We start from the raw sequence: 14,948 nt of genomic DNA, 5'->3' as shown, positions 1-14,948 counted from the left end.
GGGGAGGACGGGCGATGTTTATTATGCTGATTGTTGCTGAGCTATTTTTAGTACACGGCCGAGCCCTAGGCATTAATGCAACATACATAGTGCCAACGCCTCTATCGCTCTATACTTGTGTTATTGGCGAGAAGAAATTCGCAAAATGAAGCTACAGGCCTGCGTAAGTGTGTGTTCCAGTGTGTGTGAATGGTTCGGGATGGGCGGTGGTAATTCTCTGCATGCGTCAATCTTTTTTTTTGTGAATGGGGGCGTACGGGTTGTTGGAGCTGTAAAAGCGACGTGAAAGCAACACATTACGGCTAGTTTACGGGCTCGTTAAGCGAACTAAACGGTTTGTAGCACGAACTATTAGTCAGACATGGTGAATTCTGTCGGTAGATATGTGAAGGAGTTTGAGTTTGGACTGGAGTGCAGCGTTAGTAGCCTACCCACCTTTTTGGGACATGCATTTATAACAGCTAGTGTCATTAAGTTACATGCTTAATGAATGCTTTTTAGTTTTTTGGAGATACAAGCGAGTTACTTGCTATTATTTGGATCATTATCCATTGTAACTGTGGTTTTAACCCATCTTCCAGATCTGTGTTTGGATTATTTCATCATTTTGGGCTTCAGGGCTCGTCTCCCCAGATATGTCACCCTGCATCAGGCAAGCTCTTTCAGGGACAATGGCCTAGGATGCACACACACGAATACCCCTCTCGAGACAGATGAGATGCCCTGGGAGAATGGTGTTACATGAAGCCCCCCCATGGGGTGTCAGTTCCTCCCTGAGACACATGAGTTGCCCCCCCCCCCCCCCCCCTCGCTCCACCCCTCCTTGCTTTTCCATCACAAAGCGCAAGTGTGTGCACTGACCGACTTTTTTGGGGGCAATTTGTCCCGCGGCAGCACTGTCTGGCCTTCTTGTCTTGAGACCCACCCCCCTCTAAATGGACGCACACACGCACATGCATCCATCCTGCTTTAGAGGACCTCTGAGACCTCTGCCAACACACACACATACACACACACACACACAATGACGTGAACATGCACGCTAACCCTATGCCATCACCCTTCACCCACCTCGCCCTGGGGCAGTTTTACCCCGTGATTCAGGCTACTCTCTGAAAACAAAGAAAAGAACGATTAATTATTTCCAGAAACGGCAAACAAATGTAATCCTGTTACTGCCAAAAACCAACAAAAGATCATTTATCCCCAAAACAAATACAAAAATCAAAGGTTTCTGCGCTGTAAAATTCAAATGTTCATAACACTTAAAGGGCTGTTTTTATCCATTTCTACTGTACACTGAAAGTAATACATACTTCCATGTTTTTTTCTTGATTTTGTAGCACCATAATCAAAAAGAAACTATTTCTGTAACAAGCAATTTATTGCTTGGTTGGGTTACAGCTTCTCGCAGCATAAGCCCGAGGTTTAACTTGAGATTGTAATGAGTTTTTGACGCCGGTCTTGGATCTGCACGGCAACAGTATTTTACTTTAAAATAACTTTCAAGGAGCAGGATTTAAGAATCGGCTTTATGAACAAGAAATAAAGATGTTGTAATAAGTTGTAAGTGTTCCTTTTTTACAATCAATCGGACAACTTTTGAAGTCTTATTGCTTATTCAGCATTTCAACATTAACCTTATAATCATTAGATGCAGGCCTACGGTAGATAATGTAATTGCTTTGATGGACGTAAAACTGTCAGAGTTCTTTTAACAATTATAGATGTCCAAGCCATCAGGTCTATACAGATACCATTTTCAAATTAGTGTCACTGAAAGATTGATAGTGTAAATAACTTGGAAAAGAGCTGTGTGTGTGCGAGACATTAATAGAGCTATGCAGTTTTTTTATCTCCTGATATCTATTCTCTCAACTCATATCAGTGTTCTCCCTTTTCCAAATTTAAAATCTGTTTACCTCATGGTCCTTTTTATCCTCTCTGATAGGTTGGTACCGGGTCTAGACAGCAAGCTGCCTCTGTGGTTGGAGTAGCCAAATCAAAAGCTTCATGGGGATTGGCTCTTGCTGCTGGAAGTTTACTTCCTGTTTACATCCTGCTTGAGGAATTATTGACGGACTGTCCTGAGTGTTAAATCAGCCTGCACACACACACACACACACACAAACACACAGACACACCGACACATCCACATCCACAGTTTTGGCAGGATAATAACCTCCTGATTGCCACCCTGTAATCACATCTGCACTCCGGCAAACACACATCTGTTCTGCAATACACACACCAAGCCGGGCGCTCATCTGCCGTATCGCGTGGACACGCACCTGACCCACCCATCAGTGATGACATCACACAGCCACCAAGGTAAGATCTATGTCAATACATTATACTTGTTGTTTCCTTGTCAGTCAGGTGGAAATTACTCACGTTGCTTGTGCTAATAACCCATTTAGGTTAAAGTCTCAACATCCCAATTTGACTCAACAGCTTTTTTTTTTTCTGGGGTAATTTCAAGTCTAATGTCACCACAGATAGCAAAGTTAAATCCATGCATGCAAATTATAATCCCCCGTTAAAGTACATTTTGCTGGACATTTTTTGACTTCCTGCGTCTGTTCATTTATGTTTTGGGGAAATTCCTAATTTAAAAGCGTAATCCATCAGTTGGATAGGATAAATACTGGATATAAATACTTATATGTTAACACAAAAGGTGCACAAATACCAGTGTGGGATACTGATAAAACATGCGAGATTAAGCTGGAAAAAAAAGAAATATTTAACTCTTTTTTTGAAAGTGAGAGAACTGAATGCACATGCCATTTTTGGAGCATCTTCTCTGCCTATGCACTGTCTGTCAAGTGTGCAGTAATGAGAATTAAGCTCCTCGATGCAGTCCCATTAAGGGGACAATCTCTCCGCGGCTACATCTGTCATACGGGCATTTTGATTTTGAGCACAGACAGATCGCAGCTCGCCGAAACGCAATAAAACATTTTAATCTGGTTTTATGACTGTTAATTGGCTTGATTCAATATGAATGAGCTCCAGCGGGTGAGAGAAAAAGTCCATAACAAGGGCTCATTAGCAGAGTCTACTCTCTTCTTTGACACCCAATCAAGCTCAGTTTAGAAGCTTGTGTTTTAGCGAGCTGATAAATTATTCGGGATGCAGCTGGCAGATGAAGCTCCCTGCTCTGGTTGGAGTGGTACCTGACAGTGTTGACTGTGTTTACTTTGTACACCTAGGAGTGTGTGCAATATAAATACCACAGCTGAGGTAACCACCGGGCCACGAGGGATACGAACGAGCTGCAGCCTCAGCCCTCCAACGGCTCCAACTCACCACAGACGGTAGTGGGGCTATTCAGTACTCTGGGGCACATGTGTATGCTGTTGAAGTTGCATACGTGTCTTCCGGAGAAGACACTTTGTCCACGGACGTCTGGCCATGGTGTCGGTTGTCCAGTCGTGTGGTTCCCATGTCTGATTCTTCCTTATTGTCTCTCAGTTGAGAGGTGGAGTTGAAACGGGTCACATGCTTATTTCACAGATGAGAGGACAGCTTTATTTTTGATTCAGTGGTGATTTACAGTAGTACCGGGCTTTTTCAAGCCACACTTTAGAGCGCCGCTTACTGTGCCTGAAAGAATGGTGGTTGTCACGGAAATCCAAACTTGCATGTGTTCAATTTGTAACTGAAAAGACTCCATTGGAATTGGAATTTCAGAAATGATTCCAAGCTGGAACAGGTTCTCGATTGCCCTATCCTAGTGTTGACTCACTTTCCCTGTCCCCAAGTAAGGGCGAATCACATTTAATTGTCAGATTAACCTCAGATTAATGAGCCCCGACAGTTGTCGTTAGACAGCCCATTCCTATTCCTTTACACATCCACTCATCTCTTCTTCAATCAGGGCTGACGAGATGAACGCCCTGCTGAGCCTAAGAAAGGATTTTGACACTGATATTGGCCGACATATGCGTGTGAAGTGATGATAACCGGCATATATAATGGTCGAAGGTGTGTTCATCATCTTAAATAAATTCTAATATACATTTAAGTTGGAGGACATGTTCAAATGATAATCAGTCATTTCTTTCTAGGTGCGTTTTAACTATCATATTTGTGTTTTTATGATGAAGTACGAGGCAACATTCTGTATATCGCTATGATTGCTTCTGAGTTCACTTTATTAATAAAAATAAAGACTTTGAAAAGTTCTCATACATTTTTAGAAATGTCTTAAAGGGGTAGTACCCCACTAATTGCACTTCCATAAAGGGGACAAGAGATAAATCTAAAATAAATTTAAAATGAAAGCAGCAGGGGCTGAGACATTCTGTCAGTTTGATCCTATGGTATCGGTCAAGCTCCAAAAAACACTATCCTACATTTCCCATAATGCAACGCAGTAGCATCTAGAACTGTGGACTATGGACGAAATCATACATCACGATATTTTTGTACCTCAATATTGGTACCGGAACATTATTGTAGTTTTGACTATTGGTGCTTTCACAAAATACTTCCATAATGACATTTTAGATACATAATCATCAGTAATGTAGATGTAACGACTAAGTGGGTAAAGGAAAATAATAGAACAGGTCCACAACATTCTGGTAAGTTCAGAAAATGACATCACTTTACTGTAATGCAGTCTTTAAAAACCAGGAAAACACACCACTCATGCACTATTATGATATTAGTTTATCCAAAAGCTAAGACAATATCTAGTCTCATATCATGATATGGATATAATATCCATATATTGCCCAGCTCTAATAGCATCTTAGTCTTTCATTACACGAAGAGTACATTGAATCTTCAAAAAGCCAATTTAACAATGAAATCAGTCATGTAGACTCCAGACTCACGCAGATAAAAAATTGCTTTTATCCTCGAAACGTTTTGCTGTTGAAATGATACCTTTTTTAATATTATTTTATCACAATTACGATATTGTTGGAAGGAGGCAAATGGTTAAATATGAATCGATGCCCAGATCCGAACCCAGCCAAGGCGCGGAACGTCACTCTGGCCAGGGGCCGCAGGAGCTGATAGAGCAGATAAACTAACCAGCGCCTGTCAAAATATAATAAGATGGAGCTGTTTTTAATTTCCCACGCTGCTCTCCTCCGACTCCCATCATCTCCACAGTTTGCTTCCCACTGGAGGGCCAAACAGGGCCACCCATAATACGACTGGCACCCGTGTTAACTCACCTCTCACCTCCCACCACAGCACCAAAATAGTCGGGATCTTTTGTGTGTCCCGGAGAGACAATTCATACCAGCAGCTGCTGCTTCTCACTGTCTTGTTTGCCTTCCGAAAAGCCGCCAGAGGAGACGATCTCGGCCCCTCAGAGTGCTGCCAAGTGTGGGCGTCAGTTCAAGGTGTTGCTTCTCTTGTTTGAATGACAGTTTAGAGACACTTGTTGGATGTCAGTGCACAGAGAGAGAGAGACAGAAAGAGGCAGCCAAGAGACATTAAAAGACATGAAATGTAAAAAAAAAAGAAGAAAAAAAAGTGCAACGCTATGGCCTTGTGGCGCTTGTCAGACCTTTGTTTTTTTCACTGAAATATTTACGTCAGTGATATTTACAGAAATGAGAATGTTGCATGGTAAGGAATCGGTTATAGACGTGCATGAGTCCGGTTTCTCGTTTTTTTCTTTTGAGAAATACGTATATGCAAGGAAATTGATCCTGTGGCTACAGGTTGCATCCAGGCCGTCTGCAGCTGTTAAGTTGAATTTGTTTTACAGTTTGTTACAATCACTTTGGCACTAATTCGACAACTTTGGTTTCATTTTTCAAAACTCTACACACAGAAGTCACAAGCAATGATCAAAATGCACTTTTTTTTCAAAACTGTTTCAACTGCTTGGATACAATACACATAAACCTAAGATCAGTTGTTCACTTAGCAAAAAATACTAGTTTAATATGACAACTTAACATCAAAGTACTTTATAAGCAATTCACACAATACAATTTAAACGATCGTCTATTCATTTCATTACAGAGATCAGTGGATACAACCGCTCAAAATGATAAGTAACTGTTGCATTGCTCGTAATGCCAAATCCACATGACAGAGTAGATGAAGTTGTGTTGTTGTTGTTGTTGTGATTGTACCGTATTGTTTTTCATCGATACATTCCAGATTTTGTCCCGTGATTCCAATGTGTCTGTAGTATTCTCTCTACTACTGCAGTGCTTTTACAGGGATGTATTTTCATCTCTTACCGTAATGAAACACGTATCACCTATTTTGTACTACAATATTTAATAATCGTACGAACAATAACACAGTGAAACTATGGGTAGCTTATGTGTGGTTGATCTAAAGTAACGTTTCAGTGGTATTTCACAATAAATTAGTTTTTTGAACCGACGATTGTGCAAGATGTCTTTAAAGATATGAATGCACGATGCAATGTTTTGAACATTGGACAGCCTTTGGGACAAGTGATGACCGTTTGGTGTCTAGAGTTTGGAAAAATGACATCAATGTTCTGAAATTAGTAGCAAAGGGACTGCAAAAAACTGTATATTGAGGGCAATTGAACAACATTGGCTTTGTTGTCATGGTGAACAATGAGACTTTCAGATCCACGCCTTGGTTGTATTTGCATTGCGATCCAAAGCTGTCAACCTTTTTCCGAGCTTGCTGTGCACTTTTTTCCAATAATGTACCAGCCCTCTAAGTAAAGCCACGTGTGTGTATGTGTATATATGTGTGTCTATGTATGTGTTTATGTATGTGTGTGTGTGTGTGTGTGTTTGCATGTGCATGCAGCTCTGGCGGGTATTTGTGAGCGCGCATGCCTGTCGGCCTGCTTGCGTTCCATTTTTGTAATCTGTAAATGAGCTTACTAGCACACACGTTTTGGAGCCAGGGCTTACTCATTTTCTTTATTACAGCAGCAGTGGGATTTTTAGATTAAATATAATTTACCATAAATCTCTTCCTAGAAAAGTGAAGCGCTTTGTTGGGTTTATATTTCCCGGAACAAAAAGGGGTCAGGCCAACGCGGCCCTCGACATCCGTCTTTTTTTGCGGCCATATCAGCGAACGGGGTTGGAGGGTTTTTTCGCAGGAGGGATTACTCCGTGTACCCAGAGCTTGAGCACATTAGCTGGCGACGTTTGTTTTACACTCGTGCTTAGCAATGAGCTAACATGTTGACCATGTTTGGTTGAATGGGGCGGCCTCTGTAAATATCACGCTCAGGATGTATTGGTAATAACAATTTTTCAAATACCTTTGCATAATATATGTGCAACGTATGCATTTTATTTTTTATTTTCAGAGCTTAAATCTTAGCAAGTAAGTTTCTGAACAGCTGATCTTTTCTACTCTCAGGGTTACCGCCCTGCCAAATTTACAAAAAAAAATATTTAAAGTATGTGTAGTCTCTTTTGGGATTCAGTGACCCTTCAAATGTGTATTTTTGCCGAATAGGATGCTTTACTCGAAAATGTCCAATCTCAGGGTTTGCCATGATTCTCTGGGGCCCCTCTGTGGTTGTGGTCACTTGCCATTAGCACCCTGTATCAGTTCCTGGTGAGGATCTGGCTTCGGCCCCCCATGTCCAGATAAAGAGGGAGACCACAAAAACCACATCCTCAAAAGAATGGGTAGTATTTTTTTTGAAATCAACATACAGTATAATGTACTGTTGGGGGACTGGAAAAAGACTTCATTAATAGCACAGGACAGCTGCAACATACTGTACACACCCAGAACAAGACATATTAGAGATGCACCATTGTGTAATCTTAGGGCAGACAACGCTAAGTGATACATACATACATTAACCAATAGGGTTAACCTTACAAATGCAGTAAAGGCCATATTTTTGGATTAATTTTTCACACAACATCAATGAAAAAAAGAATATGTTTATTATTGTAGAGAAACCTGTTAAATCCAGATGATAGCAGTTAAATCATTTTATCTCTGCTGTCACTATCTCCTCATTTTTCATGGAAGGATTGGATGCATCGCTCACGTCGGTCTTTTACCACCATAACAAGCCGAGCCGCTTGATCTCGGGTGCCTCGTTGTGAAATTGATGCAGGCAGGATGAGCTGGAAGTGGAAATGAAGACAGAAGTTTTAAAGGCAGCCTCCTCAAGTTGTTACAGGGTCTTATTAAAGAAAGAAAGGTGAAGCCACGAGCTGGCAACAATTTGTTTTTGCCTTAGTCAGAAGTGCAGCGGCTTTCCAGGAAAGTCTGCCACTGTTTACCACTGGAGCAATAGCTGGGACTGCACATGAGTCACACACACACACACACACACACACACACTCACACACACACTGAGGCCAGTACGTGGTTGGTAAGTAAGTACCAGTTACTGCAAGTGATTATTTGTGAATGAGAGGTTTGAACTTTACATTGTTTCATGCAAAGAATGTCAAATTAACACATTCCACAAACACTATGAGAACCACGTCTGCAGCCGGATCCAAACTGTTCAGATTTGATTTTTTTTTTTTTTTACTGCTTTATTTTGCAGAGTCTGTGTGGGCGTGAGTGCCTTTTATGGTTGTGAACCGGTGAACTTGATACAGTGCTCCTTTCCTCGAAGGCTCAGTGGTATCTAGGCTACAAGCCCAACTGATTCTAGCTCTGTGTGACCCTGAAACACGACAAAAACAGTAAGGAAAATAAAGTTCAGTGCAGTCAGGTTTTGGATTAGTCTCTTCAGGCTTCAGGCGCTGGTAGATTTGAAGCTTGCCATGTACAGATTGAAGTCGTGTACCAACTAGTCAACTTGTGTTGACGTTAGTCAAGATAGATTTATGGATACTGGTTAGAGGGAAAGGCTTTGTTATTGGAACTGTCTGCCGACAGTAAAGCTTGTTTGACCACATGTGTCAGTCTTGGTTGGGACTTTTCATTTCTTTCTGAGGGTGTCAGGCGATTGACAGTAAGGTGACGTAACACACTCAATACTCAACTCCTGCCAAGTGTTTGAAAAGCAGGGAACAACAAAGAAAGTTGATCATCTCATCTAACTCTCAGTTTAAAAAAAGCAAATAAGCCTGTTTCTCAAAATGTGGAACTACTCCTTTAAGTATTGTAATCTGGTTCTTATTTTTTTTCTGAATCCCGATATGAAACTAGATCTGCAGCAGATTTACTATCTGGTCTGTAGCTTAGGCACACGGGCGGGGGGACTGCTGCTGACGTAAAGTAGTACTACGGACAAGGTAGTACACGCATATATACCCTGATGTAGGGTTTACAGTATACAGGGACAAATTGATACATGGGACACAGAACGCTATAACACACTGTACGGTAAATGCATATGTATTCACAAATGCGTTTTTCACTGACGCCACCTTCAAAGAGTGAGATGAGAAATATCTCATACCCATACAAGTATTTATATCGCCATGATACTGCCTAAAACTCTGGTATCGGGAAGTACTGGAAGGTATGCACTGATACCACGTAGTAAAGCCCTAAAGAAAATCTACGTTAAAGTAGTTTATTTATGTTCTTTTTCAGTCATAACTGGATGATAAAGGAAAGTTCTCTGACGTTCATTGTTTGAGAGTTTAACCTGAGCCAGACCGACAACAAAGATACAGCTGTTAAAACATAACAAAATATATCACACACTGGTAGGGGATCTCTCAATGGGATCGGAGCAGTTAAACACACACACACACACACACACACACCCTCTTGGATCGGCCAGCCCTACCTCCTGGATTCTCATACTATAATTACTGTTGTCAAGGCCAACAAACTAATCTGGTAGCTTTATTAGGGAAGGCTCTAATACATCTGCACGTTCACCTTCACCTTCACCCTGCTGCTGACAGCCTCGTATGTTGTGTTATTGTACACAGCAGGGACAGAAAGTAGGTTTTACACTGACATTCAAGTTCATGTTTTTTAGCCTCGTCAATTTTGACAACCAGCACCTTTTTGGGTTGGGGGGGAGGGGAATAATCCCTCCAGAGTGATTTGACTACCCATCTTTGGGTCTCACCCCTGTATTTGATAAACACTGCAGTACACGGTGCTCACAGATCTCTGAGTGGACTATTTCTACCAGGAGAGACTTATTGTACATAAGCATAATAGGAAATGCACAGAGTCTTTGGGGATTAGACTCCGTTGTCAAAACATGTTTTAAAGAGGTAGAGAGGCTATACAAATCCCCGCTGATGGAGCCTAGACACTGGCGATGTTCGAGAAGGAACTCGGAGACCGAACGAAGGAGCCGTCAGGGACTCAGGGACCAGGTTGCCGTGGTTAAGGGCGACCGGAGGTGAAAGGGAGGAGGAGGAGGGTTGCAAGTTACCCTAAAAAGACAGCTGATAGAAAGAGAGGTGATTCGATCATTAATTTCATGACCAATTTTGGTTGGTTTACTGAAAAGGGAACGCCTCTTAACAGCTGAATAGCGGTGATTGATGTTATTTAGAAGTCTTCCTGAAAGAATATGCACTGAGCTCCATAAGTCTACGTGATGGATTTGCTTTCTGTTACAACTGCCAGATATTATTAAGGGGGCATCAGTGGCTTTGGGACTGCAAGGTCACTCGCTTGTACTGGGAAATGGGGAAAAAGGGAATGAGAAACACTTTCCCACGTGAGAGAAAGTGAGGACCCTGAGGTGCTCTTGAGAAAGACTCATCATTCCTCCCTGGGCATATGTCAGAGAAAAAAAACAACAGTTGAGACAAAGTGTGAAAAAATAAAATCCTTTTTATAACAAAGTAAAAGTAAAAGCTCTTCTGCAGTGGTGGACTACAGATCTATGAATCCAAGTCCAAAGTGTATGATGGTTTATGCATTTCATTTACATTTATCTCATCCTTTACTCCATTACGTGACCCCCCTTACATCCTCTTATCCAAATGCACGCAATCACACATCCACGCTCAAAACCAGGGGTGAAGGGGTTAACATTTTTTCCCCGCTGCAATAAAGAGGGCCCGGCTTATCCCTGAGTCTATTTTTAGAAGCACACACACAAGATATGCGCACGGCGAACAAACAATCATTATATGTGCTCTCCCGTGTTGATTCTACTCTCCACGATTGAGCGGTTCGTTGCCGTGCGTCGTGCTGCTACAAACGGGGAGCGGGACGAGTGCGTGCGTCACACAACGTGCCTCTTTTGTGCGGCGGTCAGCCTCGTCGAGGGTCATTTCAAGCCTTGATTGTCGTGTTTGTCTGCCATCCACTTGCGCTGACATGTTGTCTCTCTCCGACAAAACCGAGTTACGAAATTGTAGATGAGTGCAAACAAAAAAAAAATGTTCCCACCCTTGGTGAACAGAGCTCAGGTCCCTGCCAGCCAGACGGTTCGTTAGTTCTGTCCTCCGATGTGCCACCAGCTTGGCTGAACATGACAAACAGTCCATCCCGGAACAAACCCAGAGAGGGTCAAGTGAACCGCCAATAAGAACAAGCTCTGCTTTGTCCTCCCCTGTGCAAATGGAGCGCGGCACCCAGCTCTGTCCTGCCACACCCACCCACCCACCCCCCACAAAAAACAAACACCTGGAGTATTCATGGCCTTTATATGTGTCCGGGTACGTTAGTAAACCTCAGTTTTTAATTGGTATTAGGACAGAGACAGCAGAGAGGGAACATGAGTTAATGAGAGGAACGGGACACATCTTTTGTCCCCGTGTCTTTTGTCCCGTCCCAGCCGAGAAACAGGATCCACTGTGTTCTGCCAACGAGCTGTCAGCGGCAATTACGGTTTACACTGCCTCCCCTGAGCCCTATCCTTGTGCCTTTTGACATGATGCTCCACCGGGCTTGACATAGAGCACGGATGTCTGGCCTCGGCATCAAGGAAGTACGACCGTTGTGCAACTGTGTCAAACTATGATCATTGCTGGGACTTGAAAGAGTCAAGACAAATCTAGCGAATACTAAATGGTGCCCATGTTGCTCTGTATGCATAGTAGCTGCAGAGCATCTCACATTTTGTGGGTGTATGTTGTAATGTTGTTATTAGGTCCGGCTTCCCATGCTTTCCAAATCTCTCCAAATCCAAATTTATCTATTTATTATACCAATAATTATTGCTGCGCTGGGTCACTGCAGGGGGCTGCAGTCTATCCCAGAATGCACAGGGAAAAAATCGGAGAAACCCCTTTTATAGCTTATCTATGGTTAGAAATGCAGTTTTCTGCCATTGATATCCATGAGCATTGGACCTCCAATATGGGGATTTGTTACGACACCCTCTATGTAGTATCGTGGCATTGTTTAATCATGATGCATAGTCACTGCCAGCATGCATTTTTATTGAACCACAGCATCTTGAAATCTAAAAAGCCGTTTCTTCTTCAGATATCCGACTGTCAACTCTGTATTCCAGTTTAGCAGTTTGGTTTTACATGGATGAAATACCGAATACTCAATCAGGAAGAAAATAAATCAAACCAAAGCTTCTCTGCAAGCTTTATCCACCTCCAGCTTACTCTGACCATTCATTCTTAATCAAGATGTAGCTTAGTCCCAAACTTTTGCTGCTTTATGAACAGTAGTTCAAACTCACACTGCTTAAATTATAAATGAGCTAATAAATCTCATACCAATCCCTATTTAACAGCCGCTGTTATATTACATTCATAAATCGAACCTGTAGACACTGAAAATCCAACTCTCCGAGTCCGAGGATAAGTCCTATGCATGTTTTTGTGTCTCATTGATGCGTTTCTGGCTCCCACATCTCTGCAGCTTTGGTTTTTGATCTTTTCATTGGTCTTCTCGTCTCATGACCTCAGTGTGTTTTGGACAGTCAAATTCCCGATTCCCAACACATCTGTGACTTCGTATCAAACGACGCCATTCACAGAGAGGCACAAAGAAGCACTTAGACATCATGCCAAATTGCATTACCGCTGTGTTTTTTCAGACTCTCCTAGCATGAAATGAGGGTCAGATGGTTGTCTCCGACTGTTCGCTGGACGCAAACTGTCGGCGGCCCACACAGGGGTCACCCATTCTCTTTTATCAGTCGCCGTGACGTCAGCCGGTGCCCTCGGGAAGCAAATTTGCGACCCAGAGGAAAAGGCTCTTCAAGGAGAGGCGTGTTTGATTAATCGTATTGTTCCTGTCTGGTTCACCTTGCTCACTGGAGTCACCCTGGACGAAGCAGCCAGAACGGAAGTGCACTGAATGTAATGAGGCTGGAGCGTCCTTCCTCCTCTTTCTCTCTGTCACCGTGTCTCTTTGTAAACGCCACAGTGGCACAGACAGACATCTCATTCCTCCCACATAACAAAGGCCTCTGTCAACATACAGCATGCACTCTGGGGGCAAGCTCGCCTCTCTCTCTCTCTCTCTCTCTGCGCTGTCACAAAACTACATCAAGCAATGCAGCAGACGGAGCTCTCCACCATTTACCTCATTACTCCCTCATCCCTCCCCATTCACAGCGCAGATCACAACATGCATGTTTTTAGCGAGCGGTAGCTGCATTAGCTCGAGCTTACTGACTCTCTGCCTGAGGCTAGCCGAGGCTATTTATAGCTCCCTGTCTCCCGATGCTTGCCCGTCGGGACCAAGAAGAGAGGAGGATAGAGAGCAAGAAAGAGAAGGAGGGAGGGAGGAAGCTGACGGGAGGAGGGGGCTCCTGGGTAACTAGGCTACATTCAAGATTGATGGACCCTTTTGCCAATGTATAGGCCCCTTCTCTGCAGGTGTGTGGCGGTGCATGTGGTTTGCTTCTCGTTGTCGGTCTCCGGCCTCTTACGGATGTGTGTGTCCGTACGCACCTGTGCTCCCTCCACGTGCGTCTCAGGTATCCACTGTGCGGTTTGGTCTGAAAGTGTATACGCTTTGCCTAACTAACCGCAGACGAAGACATCTGTCCCCCTAATTCCCCACACTGAAGTCGGAGATGTAAAGCCACTTACAGCAATTTGCGCAGAAGCCGGCGTGGAATCACTCCAAGCCACAGGTGTCATCACACACCTCATTTCCAATGCAAAATCCGTGTGTGTCATTTGAATAGGCTCGTCCAGAGCTCTCACCTATCATGCATGTGGGGTTGTTTGTTTTGGAAAAGGCAGGCGAAGTGCGAGGCGGCGCGACCATCTGTCCTCACAATATTTCCTCACCTTTTACATAAAGTCTGACAGCGTGCATGCATGTGAGACCACAGATTTGTCCTGCGCAACGTGTCAAGCTAAAGTCTGAATTTGAAATTTGCCTTTGTTATCATGGTACATCAGGCAGCGATATCCGTCAGCTACTGGTGAGAGGATTTAGTAAATTACATTAACACGTGTGTTGAGGTTGATTCGAACAAGACCAGACGTGATGAAGTCCACACCCAAGTCCTCACAGGGACTGGTGTATCGTGGGTGCAGCAATTCACGCAAGGTGGTGTGAGATGAATACACACGCGTACTCAGCACCCCCTAGCTTCATGGCTAATTGTGTGTGTGTGTGTGCGTGTGCACGCCAGTCTGGTCCAGAGAGAATTCCAGAAATAGATCATGCACAGTGAGATGCTCGCCTGTTTTCCTCTCTTTTATTCCTCCAAAGGGAATTAACATGGGTTTTCATCTACCATCCAAAGGAATAATTGCATGTCTGTGTGCCTCAGATATCTGCTTTGTGCTTTTTATATATATATATATATATATATATATCAGATGTTTATGATTGCTAAGATCATAAGCATCTCATCATCTATCTGTGAATTATAGAGTGGTCTAGACCTACTCTATCTGTAAAGTGTCTCCAGATAACTCTTCTTATGAATTGATACTATAAATAAAATTGAATTGAATTGAATTGAATTGTATTGAATTAAAAATACACGCATACATATTGAAAATGTGTGTGTCAGTATTCGTAGATCTGTGCTGTTGCAATGCATGTCAGTTCCATCCTCTACTCTCTCTCTCCTCCCTTTTTGCGCCTTTTTGTTGTTTTTCTTCCATCGCCTCATCCTCCTCTCTCCCCTC

General features: G+C 43.0%; 1 protein-coding gene across 2 annotated transcripts in view; it reads left to right on the top strand.

Annotated features, from left to right (window-relative positions):
* Positions 1 to 1,919: 1,919 nt before the first annotated feature.
* LOC117939143 (histone deacetylase 4-like) overlaps positions 1,920 to 14,948 on the top strand; it is a 53,559-nt gene continuing 40,530 nt past the window's right edge. For both annotated transcript variants that reach the window (XM_034864179.1, XM_034864178.1), the window contains exon 1: positions 1,920 to 2,331. In XM_034864179.1, coding sequence (XP_034720070.1) covers positions 2,310 to 2,331 — 22 coding nt within the window. In that variant the 5' untranslated portion in view covers positions 1,920 to 2,309. The remainder of the gene's footprint in view (positions 2,332 to 14,948) is intronic.

The sequence above is a fragment of the Etheostoma cragini genome, chromosome 24 (genome assembly GCF_013103735.1).
Source record: "Etheostoma cragini isolate CJK2018 chromosome 24, CSU_Ecrag_1.0, whole genome shotgun sequence".
Classification (NCBI taxonomy): Eukaryota; Metazoa; Chordata; class Actinopteri; order Perciformes; family Percidae; genus Etheostoma; species Etheostoma cragini.
Note: the sequence above shows the minus strand (reverse complement) of the source record. Positions and strands in the feature narration are given on the sequence as shown.